The sequence below is a fragment of the Schistocerca gregaria genome, chromosome X (assembly GCF_023897955.1).
Source record: "Schistocerca gregaria isolate iqSchGreg1 chromosome X, iqSchGreg1.2, whole genome shotgun sequence".
In the NCBI taxonomy this organism is placed as follows: Eukaryota; Metazoa; Arthropoda; class Insecta; order Orthoptera; family Acrididae; genus Schistocerca; species Schistocerca gregaria.
Genome location: NC_064931.1, coordinates 692770947 through 692788183, shown reverse-complemented (window position 1 = coordinate 692788183; position 17237 = coordinate 692770947). Strand labels below are relative to the sequence as shown.

General features: G+C 37.4%; 1 protein-coding gene across 3 annotated transcripts in view; it reads right to left on the bottom strand.

Moving 5' to 3' along the window:
• Nucleotides 1-296: 296 nt before the first annotated feature.
• LOC126297552 (palmitoyltransferase ZDHHC15B) overlaps nucleotides 297-17237 on the bottom strand; it is a 264807-nt gene continuing 247866 nt past the window's right edge. For 2 of the 3 annotated variants that reach the window (XM_049988478.1, XM_049988480.1), the window contains one exon: nucleotides 297-676. In XM_049988478.1, coding sequence (XP_049844435.1) covers nucleotides 535-676 — 142 coding nt within the window. In that variant the 3' untranslated portion in view covers nucleotides 297-534. The remainder of the gene's footprint in view (nucleotides 677-17237) is intronic. The other variant, XR_007552542.1, reaches the window with a different exon arrangement.

The window sequence follows — 17237 nt, the reverse complement described above, 5'->3', positions numbered from 1 at the left end:
AAAGACAAATTATACTCTCATAGATATTATAATTGGTTTTTCTTCACATTTCCACTCTATTTTGTGCTGCTGAAAAACTATATTTTTAGAAGGTCTGTTATACAAAGTATTTGTTCAATAGTTCCTCCTCTTATTCACTAAAATCTGCACTATTCAATGGTATAAATACTGGCTCTGTAGCAACGCTTGGCACTGATTGTCTCCCAAGTGTATTCATTAACATTGCACTTCAGTGATAAGTCTTATTAAATGTTAAATGTCTCAGACTTCTGATACAACACGAGTTTCACACACACACACACACACACACACACACACACACACACACACACACACACACACACTGCTTTGCACACACACACACACACACACACACACACACACACACACACACACACACACACACTGCTTTGGGTATTTACTTACAAGGATTACAACAATAGCATGAGTTTTTGATACCACACAAAATATGTTCATATGTTCGTACACCAAATTTTAATTCTTCTCTGTTTGCACAGGTTGAAGAAAAGCATCCTAATACAGCTGCGTACCTGTGGAAGAGGCAAAAGGAGGGGAATCTAGTTCAGCCTCCTCAGCCCACTGCTGATGAGATCCCAGTAGTGTGTGTGTATCTTCATCCACACAACGCTGAGGGAACGTGACACCATCTCCCAAACTGAAAACAATAATCCTAGCAAAGCTCTGGCCCTTTGTTTACTTATACAACAAAATAATGCTATGGGCCAAAAGATTAATATTATAAACTATATACACAGAACTACCAACACACACATACATCAAACAGTTTTTTTGACTACACACAGCTCACAAGGCATATAGGCAAGACTACACACAGAATCATGCAGGGATGCCAGAGTGACTGATATTTCATTATCTTTTATAAAAATGAAACATTTCTGAGTCTAATATTTGAAGAATACACTGTCAGATTTTTTTTGTTGTGAACATACTATTTCTACCACCATAAAAGTTAGTGCTTCTACTCCGAACATTATTAATAACATGGAGACTACTATTACTATTACTATTACAAAACAGTCAGTCTTGATGCCTGTATATCAGACAGAATTTTTACTTGAAACCTGTACAGATTTAAAAACAAAAGATTCAAATTATTTCATTATTCACCACCATAAAATGTGGTGAATAGCTTTAATCTAGCATTTCGATTCATGTTTGTGAATTCAAGTGTGCTGTTATTAATCTATACACAGGCATTTTTGGATACTTTTAAAGCATTATGGCATTAATTTATGTTCTCATCTACACTTTTTTGTTTACTAGACATTTACTGTGATTTAAAGCACAGGCTGTTTGTCAAAAGCTAGTGATCGTAAGAGTTTAACTGGATAAATCATAGTGTTTATATCTAAGAACATCTAGACTGTAGCATGTAAAATCTCTTGTTACATATGTTGAAAGAGATCAAATACTGGTAGTATTACTTATCATCTCTATCAGTATAATTTTTTTTCTTTTTTTTTTTTTTACCTTACCTGTTGCCATACAGCAGCTGCTATGAAACAACAGCCACATACGAGGACTTCTAATGCCATATTCCTGTCTTGACAATTTGAGAAAAGAGCTTTAGTTTCCACATGGCTTGCTTCCGTATTAAGAGACCATCCATCTATACAGTCTCTCCACATGTGTATGGGGCATCATGGAAGGAATCTGAGCATTCATGAAGTAAAAACAGAAGGACAATCATGGTTTGATATTCTGCTGATGAAGAGTTCATTGAAGATTGGAGCACAAGCTCAAATTTGGGAGGATGGTGAAAGGAAATGACCATATCCTTTTTAAAAGGTCCCATCCTGGCACCTGCCTTAAGTGATTTAGGGAAACCACAGAAAACCTAAATTTGGATGGCTGGACGATCATTTGAACCACCATTCTCTTGAACATGACTCCAGTGTTGTATCACTGTCCTACCTTGCTTGATCACTCATGAAGTGCTTCAGTGACAAAACAAGTGAGTTGCTGGGAGTACACTACACTGACTTCATGTAATAAAAACCTGATATCATTATATGCCTTGTCATTGTGTTGTAAACAGCTTTTGTCAAATTGAACTGAATCATTTATTTCAGAAACTCGTCAACAGTCATTTTTTCATAAAATTATGTTTTTACAGAATCAATAACTCTTACTGCAAACACACACAGAAACCTGTCAGCTGTCATGTGTCTTATGGGCTAGTATACAAACTAAAGATTGAGTTTAGTGCAGAAAACTGTCAAGTGATATCACTTAACATGTTTCTTCAGTAAAGTTTCATGTCTGTTGTCAACAGTGCTCTGTTGGTAACTTTGGTTGTTTCTGCTTTCCCAGTTGCACCACCTGTGTCTTTTGTCATCACTTCGTAGCTGTTATCATTGAGTTGTCATGTGCAGGTTAAACTAGTGGTGTTATAACAACTAATGTAGCTTTAATTTTGTACTGTTTCACAGTTTGTTTACAGCATCTAGTAGTAGCTGTGAGGATAAACCACAATCAAAATAGTAAAATGGTGTTATTAATAAAGAAAATTACAAATGAAATTTTATGCAAATTGCAAAGGTAAAACCGTGCCGATGAAATTTGTTCCTGATGAAATTATGTGCCACAATCCATGTAAATGCTGTTTATCAACTAGTAATGAAGCATAAAATGAGACTCTGAATTATTTTTATGGACTAGATACTAAAAACAGTCAAGATACATAGCTGCAAACATTAACAGAAGTATATTGTAGGGTTGAAACAAACACAGGCAAAGGTCACTTTGATGCTATTGCAACTAAAGCTTCATGCTCAAATAAAAAAACCTCTAACAATTGCTTGGTGTTTTTATTTTCAAAACGCAACACAACACCAAATTTCGCCATTTAGCTTTCAAAATATGTTTTTTAAGAAAAACCATTTTTTGTTGCAGAAAGCAGTTAACTGCAGTAATTACAAATTAAGGAATAATTGTTATAATTTAGTTATAGGCAACATCTACTTTGAAAGCTTGTTATTTACTACTTCGAATTTTATGAAGTCAAACAATGAGTTGTTATCAACAGCAGAATGTTGTCTCTAGTTTCCCAGAAGTTTCACAAAATGCACTTAGTGAGTTTATAAAATAAAAAATTCAGTTGTGGAGGAAAGCTTGGTATTATCACTGTTGATATACAGGATAAGTCACTTTGCCACCTAGAATAACTCCGAAAGTATGATAGTAGCTGAAATGTTTGTGGGACAAATGTTGCATGGGACAACAGGGGCTGTAATATGATGTTGGTTTTTTGTTGCTAGGTGGGGTCATGTCAGAAATACGAATGTCAACTTTGCTTTTTTTACACGGGATGCTGTAGTTTGGTACTTATTTTCTGATAGCGGCTATTGAGACGAATCCAGTGATGTGTAACAGTAAGGTCTTTGAAGGTCAAAGAAGGTATTCCTTATTACTGCAGCACTTATTGAAGCACATGCTTTGACAGCTCTCTCAAGTATCTCACGCAAATAGTAAATATTCACTGAATACGGCGTATTCATAAAACTTGCCATAGAAATGTTAACACCATTTGATGGTTTCACAATACAACACTAATAGGAATGGCAAGACTAGTATCGTTAAATCAATTGAATGTGAATGATGTATTCCTTCAAAGAACAAAGTCAATATGCTTCTCATTTGTGGAGAATGCCAATGAAATTCGGTGAGAGCTACAGACTTATACACTGAAAGATATCCTCAACATACTCACCCTACACATCGTACATTTAAATATGTGTATGATAAATTGAGAAGAACTGGATCTTTAATACATCGGAAACATATCTGGCAAAGGAAAGTTACTAATGAGGGAACGGAAATTGGTACTCTTGCCACTGCGGTTCAAGGTCCTTGTGTTAGTTTGTGTCAAATTGAAAGGGAATCTGGCATGAGCCAGAGTAGTGTTGTTTGTGTTCTGCATCACCATAAATATCAGTCTTACCACATCAGTCTCCACCAAGAATTAACTGGTATGGATTGTATGAGTTCTGTTGCATTATTGGGCAACTGAAAATCCAATTTGAACACGGCAAGTTGCACACCAAAAACTGTGGTCGGTGAATGTATGGTGTGGGATTCTGGATTACAGTATTAAAGGCCCCTATTTCATTGAAGGAAATCTTTATGGTAGGAAGTACACCACATTCCTGCAAGAAACATTAGGTCTGAAACTTCTGGAAACATTAGGTCTGTTATTGGAAGAAATACTGAAACTTCCTGGCAGATTAAAACTGTGTGCCCGACCGAGACTCGAACTCTGGACCTTTGCCTTTCGCGGGCAAGTGCTCTACCATCTGAGCTACCGAAGCACGACTCACGCCCGGTACTCACAGCTTTTACTTCTGCCAGTATATCGTCTCCTACCTTCCAAACTTTACAGAAGCTCTCCTGCGAACCTTGCACGACTAGCACTCCTGAAAGAAAGGATATAGCAGAGACATGGCTTAGCCACAGCCTGGGGGATGTTTCTTTAAAGTTTGGAAGGTAGGAGACGAGATACTGGCAGAAGTAAAGCTGTGAGTACCGGGTGTGAGTCGTGCTTCGGTAGCTCAGATGGTAGAGCACTTGCCTGCGAAAGGCAAAGGTCCCGAGTTCGAGTCTCGGTCGGGCACACAGTTTTAATTTGCCAGGAAGTTTCATATCAGCGCTCACTCTGCTGCAGAGTGAAAATCTCATTCTAGAAGAATTACCTTTAGGAACAAGGAACAGAATGTGGTATCAACACGATGGGTGTCCAGCACATTTATTGCTGATGGCTAGAAATGAGTTTCAGAGACAATTAATTCCCAAATCATTGGATTGGACATGGAGGAGATTTGTTGTGGCTGTCTCATTCGCTAGACTTGATGCCTCTGGATTTTTTTCTTGTGGGGACTCTTAAAAGACATTGTTTATAAAGATGTTCCAACTACACCTGACAATATGCGAGAGAGAATTGTCACAGTACGTGCTTTGATAGGTGCGAATGTGATAAGGAATACCACTCAATCCATAATAAGAAGAGTGCAGCTCTACATTGACACCAATGGTCATCACTTTAAACACTTTCTGTAAATGGACATTCATGCCGCCTTTGTGACCTTCAATGGCCTTCAAAGGCCTTACTGTTACACATCATTGGTTTCATCTTGATAGCTGATATCAGAAAATAAGTACCAAACTATAGCATCCTATTTAAAAAAACAATGTTGACCTTCATATCTCTGACGCGACCCCATCTAGCAACATAAAACCAACATCATATTATGGCCCCTGTTGTCCCATGCAACTTTTGTCCCACAAACTTTTCAGCTACTATCATACTTTTGGAGTTATTCTTGGTGGCAATAGTTAAGTGACTCAGCCTGTATATCAAGTTACCTGTGTTTATCAATGTCTTGTGTCTGCTTTAATGCAAGATATCTGCATAAAGAACATAGATATTTATTACAAAGGATATAACAAAACCAATTATTTGTATAATCAATTGCTAGGTACAGAAATAAAGTGTACTTTATTTGGGTCAATTGAATCTATTAATACCAGATGTCGGCTTCATTCTGTAATGTAACAATGATGTGGAGTGTAATGCATGCAAACAGAAAGGGAACAGAACACTGACAATATTTCTTATGCATCTATATTACATTATTACATTAGATTAATACTTGCTCCATGGATCATGAATATGACATTTCATAATGACGTAGAAAGTGTCAGCTTAACTTAAATTTTCTTTAAAAAATACAATTTTTTTTCCTACTACATATCTAAAATTTCATCTATTGAGTAGGAGCTGTCATTCAGAAACTCTTTTAATTTGTATTTCAATTCTGGTTGGCTGTCTGTCAGACTTTTAATGCTATTTGGTAAATGACCAAAGATTTTTGTGGCAGCACGATTAACCCCTTTATGTGCCAAAGTCAGATTTAACCCTGAATAGTGGAGACTATTCTTTCATTTAGTGTTGTAGCTATGCACTTCCCTATTATTTTTGAATTGGGATAGGTTATTAATAACAAATTTCAAAAGTGAATATGTGTATTGCAAAGGTGCTGTGAGTATGCAGAGTTCCTTAAATAAATGTCTGCGAGGTGATCTTGCGTGGGGACCAGCTATTATTCTGGTTACATGCTGGTGAATGAAAATAGGCATAGTAGGCTAACTTACTGTCATGTTTATTACCAGACTTTGCAATAACATGAATGACATAAGTAGATGAACCTACACATTTCAGCCGATCATCAATGTGATTCTTCCAATTCAATTTCTCATCAATGCATAAACCCAGAAATTTTGAATATTCTGCCTTAGCAACAGACTTCTGTTCAAAGTCTATATTAATTGATGGAGTTGTACCATTTATTGTACATAATTGTATGTACTGTGTTCTTTTTTAAAATTTAGTGAGTCCACTTGCATAGAACCACTTAATAATTTTGTGAAATACATTATTTACTATTTCATCAGATAATTCTTGCTTGTTGCATGTGATTACTATACTTGTAACATCAGCAAAAATAACTAGCTTTGCATCTTGGCAAATATAGAGTGGCAAATCATACAAGTGACCCAAGCCTCAAGCTTGAACCCTGTGGGACACCATTTTTCAAACTTCTACATTCTTCCCATTAAATATGAATTAAACCACTTGTGCACTGTCCAACACATACCACAATACTTAAGTAAGCTTATCTAGAAGAATTTCATGATTCACAGTCAAAAGCCTTCGAGAGATCACAAAAAACTGCAATGGGCGTCATTTGGTTGTTCAGAGCATTTAATATTTGATCAGTGAAAGCATATATAGTATTTTCTGTTGAAAGGCCTGACATTTTGTTAGTACTTCATTTTTACAAATGTATGAAGCTAGTCTTGAATACAATACTTGTTCAAGAATTTGGGATAAAGCTGTCAGAAGTGAGATTGGGTGGCAGTTGTTAGCATCAGACCCATCCCCTTTTTTATGCACTCATTTAACAATAGCATATTTCAGTCTATCCAGAAAAATGCCGTTTCAGTGCGGTACTACATACATGGCTCAGAATTCGACTTATCTGCTTTTAATACTCTATTGGAAATGTCATCAATTCCATGTGAGCTTTTACTTTTGAGTGAATTTATTATTTTCCTAACTTCAGTACGATATGTGAGCTGAATTTCAGTTTTATCAAATTACATAGGTATTTCCTCATCCACATATAGCCTTGCATTTCCTAATGAATAGCTGGATCCTATTTTCTCTGCAACACTTAAAAATGATTATTAAAAATATTTTCTGCTTCTGACTTTTTATTAGCAAACTTTTCATCGAGTTTGATAGAAATACAATCTTCTTGTGCTTTTGGTTGCCCTGCTTCCATTTTAACAATATTCCAAATTGTTTTAATTTTATTATCAGAGGTGCTAATGTCTGACATAAACCACATACTCCTTGACCTTTTAATAACTTTTCGTAACATAGTGCAGAAATTTTTATAATGCTTTACTGTTTCTGGACTGTTACTCCTAGTTGTAAGATACATTTCCCTTTTCAGTTTACAAGGTATTTTTATCCCTTTTGTAAGCAATAACTTTTTAGATAGTTTCTTACAATTATGCTTCACTGTTTTCTTAGGGAAGCTGTTTTCAAATATATTCACAAAGACACCATTAAACAGGTTAAATTTTAAGTAAGCATCAGGTTCCCTGTACACCTCATCCCAGTCTAACTGTTGGAAGCTTTCCCTAAAATTTGCAACTGTTAAATCATTAATTGAACCCACTATTCTGGAGGACTGTTTTACATTACTGCATGGAGGTATGTCGTATACTGTAACTAGTGCATCATGATCAGAAAGACCATTCTTAACAAGAAAAATTTTTATTTGATTAAATTTATCTTTGTCTTTAAAAACGTTATCAACGTGTTGCTTTCCCATACAACCTGAGTAGGAAAATCAATAACCGATTTCAAACTGAAAGAACCAAGCAATACTTGAAGGTCATGTTTTCTATCAGAAAATCTACATTGAAATCCCCACAAATTATAATCTGCTTCCCCCATCTGACAAATAGCACAACAAAGAATACAAGTTTCTCAGAAATAGCTGAAAATTTCCCAGTGGGGACCTACACCCAGCTGCCATTATATAAGTACCATTATTTAGTTTAAGTTCACAAGCAAAGTTTCTATATGTTGCTCAACACAAAATTTCTTGGTTTCTAAAATTGTTTTTTAATTTTTCAAACTGTTTTATTTTTGTATTAGTTTTTTGCCAGGTTAATTTTCCTTTGTAGCCCTACTGATTGGGTCATGTATGGTTGAGAAAGTAGAAGAACTATGGATACAGTAACATTTACACTATCTACAAATATTAATGAGGATATCTACACTGCATCCATTATATCATTATTGATGCAAATGTCTGCACACAGCAATAAATATCTGCACCCACATAAACCACGGGTGACAAAGGGACAACGACTATCTGATTACACGGACATGGAAGCTTGAAGGTGTTGATTAAGGACAGATATTCTTTTAGAAGGGCACATCCCTGCCCACAGTGGGGTGCTATTTACTGTTTCAATTTACTTACCTCCCAATCAATGCACACAGTGGGTGCCTGGAGAGTGGTAGGAGTAAGGTCAGAGGCAGACCAAAGAAGAGAGGTATCTGGGAAGTTTTTAAGAGATTTGTGTGGGGGTTTATTTATTTTGCTTGAGAAATTTAGAGTTTGTAACCCAACAATCCTTTGGGAAGGGAGGTACTGCTACCAGATTGTTTTGCTAATATGAGACCAGCACTGTATTTTGTGGATAAAAGTTGTGGGTCATACTGGACAGGTTTTTAATTCGGAAACTCTATTGACTTAATCTATTGTGTGTTAATGTGTTGAGTTCCATCACAGTAAAATTAAGGATTACTGCAATGAGCATAATCAATTTCTTCACTGTAAAAGGTGACAGTGTATGAAATTTGATAGCACATTCTACAGTAAACAAAAGACGAGACTGTATATGCTAATAGCACTTCAAGACAAATTTTTGTCTTTGAAGATTTTACTTGGTGGCTTAACTGAATTTAATTTCATAATTTATGAAAATAATTGTATGGGTATTCTTTTTCATGCCAAGTAGAAGTTGCCATGAGATTAAGTCTTAAAATTTTCAGTCCCATACTGTGATTACTTTATCAGAGTAAGAGAGTGTTCAGCAGTGAAATTATGTGCTCGGCATGTAGATATTTGAGTTAAGGTAAAGTACAGTATACCAAAAGACTTACAAACCCTCATATTCCTTAACGTGCACCATACTACTTCTAAGAAACTGCTTTTTGGTAAGTAAGAATTTATAATGAATCCATTACAACTGTGTTTAGGATTTATGGAGTTCAAGAATGTTTTGGACTCTATTTTGACACAATATAATTAGAGAGCAGTTCAGAAATATGAACTGAATCTCCATATGTAAATTTATTGTGCAACAATTACAGTACAGCTACAGTTTCTATCAAACCAAATCAAGAGAGCACAAAATTCAGAACTGATAAAGGAGTTAACTAAGTTAAAAATTTTATGTAAAACTTCCATATACTTGGAAGACACAACAGACAGCTTGAATGACCTCCCAATTTGCAGCCGACTTTCTTATGCCGCACCACCTTTTTTTTTTTTTTTTTTAAAGATACATATGAGAACAGCAATGAACATTAACTGTAGTGATATTCAAATGTTGTATAATCACTACATTGAAAGGAAGACGCTGAAGATTAGTGATCATGTTATTTCATTAATTCATAGTTAAAATTTTTATAAACAGGTGGGATACACATGGACATGTAAGACTAAAGATAGCAACACGTGAAGAAGTGTGGAAGATGTCTTTATCCAGAAGTGGATGAATAATGACTGGTAGTGGTGGTCAATAGAACAGCAACTCACGATGGGTGTCTCCCTTGAGACAAAGCAATATGAAAAGTCCTACAATGGGAACTGAAAATTTCACACAGTATTAAATCAATTTAACATACATTTTACCATGAGTGAAAGAATGAAACATCCTAGACAAACATTCAGGAATGGGCCCTACAGCAACAAAATTAAGAAAAAATTTGCTTTAATATATGAACCTAAATTAGATGTTGTCTGCATAAAAGGCTTTAATTGTTATAACAATACTGTTACATTTGTTCTACATATTTAACAATTCTTAAGGTTGTAATGCAACAAAATGAAAAATTAAGTATCTTTCATGCTGGAACAATTCTTAAAAGTTGAGCCACAAACAAATTCAAATCATATTACATGCTAGTGCTATTTGATTCCTTCAGTTTGTAGGGAACTCAAAGTGAATAATGCCAGTGCCATCAAATAACATTTACTCAGCATTCAGAAGTACTGAAAGCAAAGTCAAGCACTAGAAGGAAACTGTAAACAGCAAAAAAAACAATTAATGCGTGAGGCAACCTAAATAGAGTAACAGTAATCTTTAAGATATGAACAGGTGAAGCACATGTATGAAGGAAGGAGTAAAAGTTACAGTTCATCATAGACATGAAGCACTGAGTGGTCAATTGGTGCATAAACAAGGTTGAAAACATTGCTACACTTTTAGAAAATGTCATCCTATAGAGCTAACTAATGTAGGATGACATTGTACCAGCACTGCACCTAGACTTTGCTCTTTCCATTATTGTATTTCTCCCAGAACATCTCTTTATCATATAAAATACATATATGGACATGTAAAACACAATTATCAGAAGATTGCGTGATAAGATATCAAAACGTTTTACTATACTGTTCTATCTCACATAGTTCTCACATATACCTCAACTTGAAAACCAAATCACAGCTACATGGCTGATAGAAGGACGGTGAAATCTAATATCAGTAGGTAAAGGCAAGTGATGACACAAAGTAAGTTAGAAAGTGCAGATACATTAATAATAAGAAATATTTTACTCATATATGAATATCATGCAATACCACAACAGCATTTCAGAAAAAATACTACATACAACTCGCCTACTCGTTTGTGAACCTAAAACATAAGGAACAGAAAACTGCTAACATTGAAGATGTTTTTCCTATTTTTTCTATCACTACTGTTTTTATCCCAATAACAACAGTTTTCATTACATTAAAGTTTGGGTAGTACAACCACAAAGACAAAGAAAAGCAATCATTTCTCTAACTCTGATAACTTCAGAAAAATGTGTAATGTTTTTGGGAGGCATTTATGAGGTGTGTTCAAAAAATGCCAGAACATTCATAATTTTGCGGTTGGCATCCCTGCACACTCCTGTTTTAATGTGTAACTGTATGTCTGTTAGTCATTGTTCAGAGCTGTATTGAGTAGAACGTTGTGTCAAACAATTTGCAAATTTCAAGATGGTAGAGTTACAGGAGTAATGTGTCTACATTAAATGTTGTATGAAACTCAAGAAAACATTTACAGACACACGCCAAATGATGCAGGAAGCCTACACTGATGAGCTGTACTCTGTGTTATGAATGGTTTACATGGTTTAAAAATGGCCAGACAGAAGTTAAAGATGACCCTCATCTGTAAGTGTCCGAGCCTCTGGAGCCACCTGCATAAAGCTGAGTTCCATACTTTTCAGTGGGTTATCTGAATTTCTCCAAGGTCATAGTCCCTCCCCCCCCCCCCCCCCCCCCCCCATGAAACTGACATGCACACCAGATTGTCAGTCCCAAAATTCATGGTTCAACTTGATATTGGGGAGTGACAATGGAAGCAGCAATGGAGGTGTTGCCGCTCACTGGTCCACATCAAAGTGGTCAAACTGAACATCGAACAGCACTCTCGAGAGATGTTTTTGATGGTATTTTGTCCCCCCTCATGGCATAAAGTTAATCCCCATTGACAGAGTCCCCTGTTGGGAATGATCCATGATTTCAGCATCACATGTTGGATGGACTAAGTAAATCAAGTATGTATGTTGTTCTGTTAGACCCTGGTTGTCTTTAATGGAACCCAGCATAGTTTGCAATTGCACTGGAGGGTGGAAGACAGATTTTATTTGATGTCTCTTGAGCAGCCTACCAATCTTGAAGGAAATGCCATCAACATAGGGGCAGAAAACTACCCCTGTGGAGTTCTCTGTTTCTTCTGAGTGTTCTTGAGTTTTAGTGCAAGCTTGTCAAAATCCGTTACAGCTCTGTTTCACAGAGTACCCATTTTGTACAAACATGGAATGAGGATAGCTAAGCTCTGCTGCTAAGCTCCCTTCATCTGAGATAACTCTAGCCCAATGAAAAAGATTCCACAATACGACACTGCGTTGATATGGGTGATGGTAACTCAAACCTTGTAGATATAGGTCAGCATAAGCTGGGTTACGAAACACACAGGGACCCACGGACTCATGGAGTTGTCTTCTTTTCTGTGGACCAAGACATCTACGACCAGCATGTCTCATTTTTCTCCACTTTGTGCTGAAGCAAATGCTAGGATGGAGGGAAATAAGGTGTTCCAGAAATGCTGGAACCATTTCTGTTCTGTGTGACCGAACTACAAAGGTCTCATCCCCCCCACCTCTGACTGAAGTTCTTTTTCTTTGAAGTCTTTCATAAAAAGGCTAGCCACTATGGTAGACAAAGGGCTACCCATGGCAACACCATCAGTTTGCTCAAAATATTGCTCATTAAATGAAAAGTATGTCGAGGTAAGCACACATTTGAAAAGATGTGAGATGTCTACTTCCAACTTAGTTCCTGTAAGTTGTAACAAAACTTACTAATACATCAGCTGATTTGAGACACAAAGTCTTCAGTCATTGTATCATATCTTCTGAGTTTCGAATGTGATGTTTACATTTTCCTACAAAAAGACTCAGAAGATCCTATACTGCTTCTGATACGGCAAAGTGCAACCCTTCCTTATGGATCTTAGGCAGCTCATAAAGTTGTGGCAGAACTGGTGCTTGTACTCTCAAGCTCTTTTTAAGATGTTCAAGAAACTGTCTGGATTTGAGGAAGTGAATGTCTTCTGTTGTACTGTATCAGTTGGATCCTTCTGGAGGTGATGATATGCTGAGTCGTGTTGTAGATCTGTCATCTTGACAAAGTAAGATGTTGCAGGCAAAAGAAAAGTAGTGTTTCCCTTGTCAGTACATATCATCACTACTTCTGTGTCTTCTCTTAAAGAACTGAGAACTTTCCGTTCTTCATTGTTGATTTTCTGCTTGGGTGCGGGCACACTGGTTATTTATGGCCCTCCAAACATCTTGCCTTAATTCTTCAGCAGTTTCACTCAGTAGTTTTCAAGACACCTTGCTCAATGCACTGATAAAAGTGTTGATAGGCAAGTGTACGCAACAGGAGTATGCACAAAATTTAGTCCATTTTCCAACACCAATATCACAGTGTCCCTCAGTTGTTTACCTGAGAAATTAAACACAGTACATCTACATGGTTGATGTTCTTGTGATAACTGTCATGTAAGGCAATGGAACTTGGAGTTTGACATGCAATGGCCTGTTGCTTCATCCAGTCTGAAAGTGATCCCATAACTCTGCCCACCCACTCCCAGGAATCTGTTGACAGGCACGGCGGGATATTCAGATGTAGTGAAAGCAAGCTCCTGGAGATACTCTCCAATTCTCAGCCAGTATACCAGCTTCTCTCTCTCACCAGAGCCATGCTGGCCCATTGTTTGATCCTCTTGGTGGCTGCAGAATCTATATAATCAGTAAACCTGGTGAATGTCGGTATAGTTCGCTGGTTCCAACATCTGAATAAAAATCTGATAGAGCAAGTGCAGGTTGAAATGGGAAACAGATCCATAATGCATTTCAGCCGGCACGCACTAAAGCTCAAGAACAGACAGAAGAAACAGAGAACTCCATGAGGATGGTTTTTCTGCCACATATTGTTGGCATTTCCTTCATAATTGGCATGCTGCTCTCAAGAAACATCAAATAAAAAATATTGTCTTCCACCCTCCAGCACAATTGCAAACTATGGTGGGTTCCGTTTAAGAAAACCTGGGTCTCAAGATACCAGGGATATACAAAATTCCGTGTCAATGTGGGAAATCATACATTAAGATGTGTCACACTGTCAAAGATAGACATCACACCAGATTAGATCAGCCAGAAAAGTTTGCTGTGCTGCCTTGACATGGTATGCAGCATGACTTACAGAGACACAGTTCACTTCGTCGGCTTTCATGTACTGAGACTCGATCATGAAAGAAGCAGTCAAAATATGTGTAAGTAACAACCTAATTAATAGAGAGATGGGATTTCAACTGAACAAGGCATGGGACCCAGTATTGGTGGTACTAAGGCATCTTTGGCCGCAAACGGATGACTCCAAGTCAACACAATAGAGAATCGGAGTCCGCACACTTAAACTGGGCACCAACACACGGCCCCCACACACGTTGGGCCGCAATTTGCGGCCATGCATTTCCTGCATCCTGCATATGAAAACAGTGCCCCATTTCTCTGGCAGTGGCAATGGAAGTCACCGTGATCTATGATTCATCTACAATGACGTTACAGGCCCACTCTTTGGAGCTAGCGCTTTTCTAGCAAGTCAGTGTATATATTGGCGAGCCACTGCAGCAACACTTCAGTAAGCACCTGAAGACTATGAGCAGCTGTCTCGTTGAAATATTGAGCAGCTTCCACATTATCCGACTCAACACTTGTGAACCAAATAAAGAGTTATTATGTCAGGAAAGTCTTAAACAGCACTTCTGGTACCTCTACAGGGAGGAGATGGTCAACAGAATAAGTGAGTTTGATAAACTCCACAACAAGAGAAACAGACTGCTGTGCTCACTCGCATTTTTACTGACATGTCGGGACCAGCAAACTACACCGACATTCGTCAGCTTTGTCCATTATACGAACACTGTGGCTGCCAAGAGGATCAAATGAGCCAGCATGGCACTGATGAGAAAAAGAAGCCGGTATATTGGGGCAGAATTAGACAGAATCTCTGGGAGCTTGCTTTCACTACATCTGCATTTCTCACCGCTTCTGTCAGCAGTTTACTGGGAATGGGTGGACAATGCTATGTAGCCACTTTTGGACTGGACACGGCAACAGGCTGTGGCATGTCTGCTTCCAAGTTCCACTGCCCTACATGACAGTCATTGCAAGAACATCAACCATGTAGACATACTGTGATTAATTTCACAGATAAACAATTGGTTGACGGTGCAATATCAGTGCTGGAAATGGACTAAATTTTGCCTATCAAGGATGTTATCAGTGCACTGAGCAAGGTGTCTTGCAACTTCCAGGTGAGGCTGCTGAAGAAATTCGGTGAGAGGCTTGCAGGACCATAACCAGGATGCCCGCACCCAAGCAGAACATCAACAATGAAGAATGGATAGTTCTCCATTCTTTGCGGGACAACACAAACAATGATTTTAGACGCTGACAAGGGATACACTCCTTTTCTTTTGCCTGCAACATCTTACTTAAGCAAGATGACGTGTTTACTACAAAATGCAGTGTAACATTGTCTCCAGAAGGATCCAACTGATAAAGTACAATGGAAAACATTCGAGCTCCTCAAATGCAGACAGTTTCTTGAACATCTTAAAAAGTGCTTGAGAGTACGGGCACCAGTTCTGCCTTGACTTTATGAGCTACCTAAAATCAATACGGAAGGGGTTGCACTTCGCCCTATCATAAGCAACATAGGATCCCCAAAATATTACCTAGCAAAACATCTGGCTTCTCTTCTGAGTCCTTTGGTAGGAAAATGTAGACATCACATTTGAAACTCAGAACATATGATACAATGGCTGAAGACTTTGTGTCTCGAAGCAGCTGACGTATTAGTGAGTTTTGGTGTGGTCTCTTAGTTTCTGTAAGTTGTAATGAATCCCCCAGAGGTACTCGTGTGAACTAAGTTGGAAGTGGACATCTCACATCTTTTCAAATGTGTGCTTACCTCGACATACTTTTTATTTATTGAGCAATATTTTCAGCAAACTGATGGTGTTGCCATGAGTAGCCCTTTGTCTAACATAATTGCTAACCTTTTTATGAAAGACTTCAAGGAAAAAACACTTCACTCAGAGGTGTTGAAATGTAAATGTTTCTGGAGGTATGTGGATGACATCCTTGTAGTTTGGTCACATGGAACATCAATGGTTGCAGCACTTCTGGAACTCCTTACCTCCCCCCATCCTAGCATTTGCTTCACCACAGAAGTGGAGAAAAATGAGACATGCTGGTCATAGGTGTCTTGGTCCACTGAAAAGAAGACCATACCTTGGGTCACAGTGTGTTTTGTAAAACAGCTTACACTGAACTATATTTACAAGGTTCAAGCTACCATCACTCATCTCAAAGCAGTGTCGTATTATGGAATCTTTTTCATTGGGCTAGAGTTATCTCAGATGAAGGGAGCTTATCAGCACAGCTTAGCCATCTTCATTCTATGTTTGTACAAAATGTGTACTCTTGAGAAACAGATTCATAATGGATTTCAATGTGCATGTACTAAAGCTCAAGAACAGTCAGAAGAAACAGAGAACTCCATGGGGTGGTTTTTCTCTACTGTGTTGATGGTGTTTTCTTCAAGACTGGCAGTCTGCTCATGAAAGAGTGAAGATGGTGGTTTTAACATTTCAGGTATTCCACATAGTCTTTTCCCAGTTGAGTGCAATGCACAGAATGTTTATAAGACCACAGGAAATGATCAGAATACATCCTCCCTTCGGTTGTTGTTCAACATCACACGGCTTGACTATAAATGGTGGTGTGTATAGGTGTACAGAAATAAATTTAAATTAACTTTATTTTGAGTACTATCATTGACAAAGAAAATGTCGGATTTGATATTCACCAATGTATCCTGTATACATTACTGATCCTTCCTCAGAGCAACACAAATTTTTTATTAATCAGATACAAGTTTTTATTTGATATCTTATTTACATTGTATCTTTACTGTATTTATGTAATTTATATCTGAAACTATGTACACATGACACTTTCCATAACCTTGCAATTCACTCGCTACCTGGATTTATGGAACACAAAATAAATAAATAAATAAAAAGTTAAAATAAAGGTTGACCCTTCATGTGAATTTTTGCACTATGTCATTTTGCAGTAGGTTCGTAATAATAATACCAAGTTATATCACCCTTGATGATTTTTTCAGAAAAGATATGTCCGGTTTCACGTTTCAATCAAGTTGCAGCATGCTTCCACACATTGTGTTGTTCTAGGG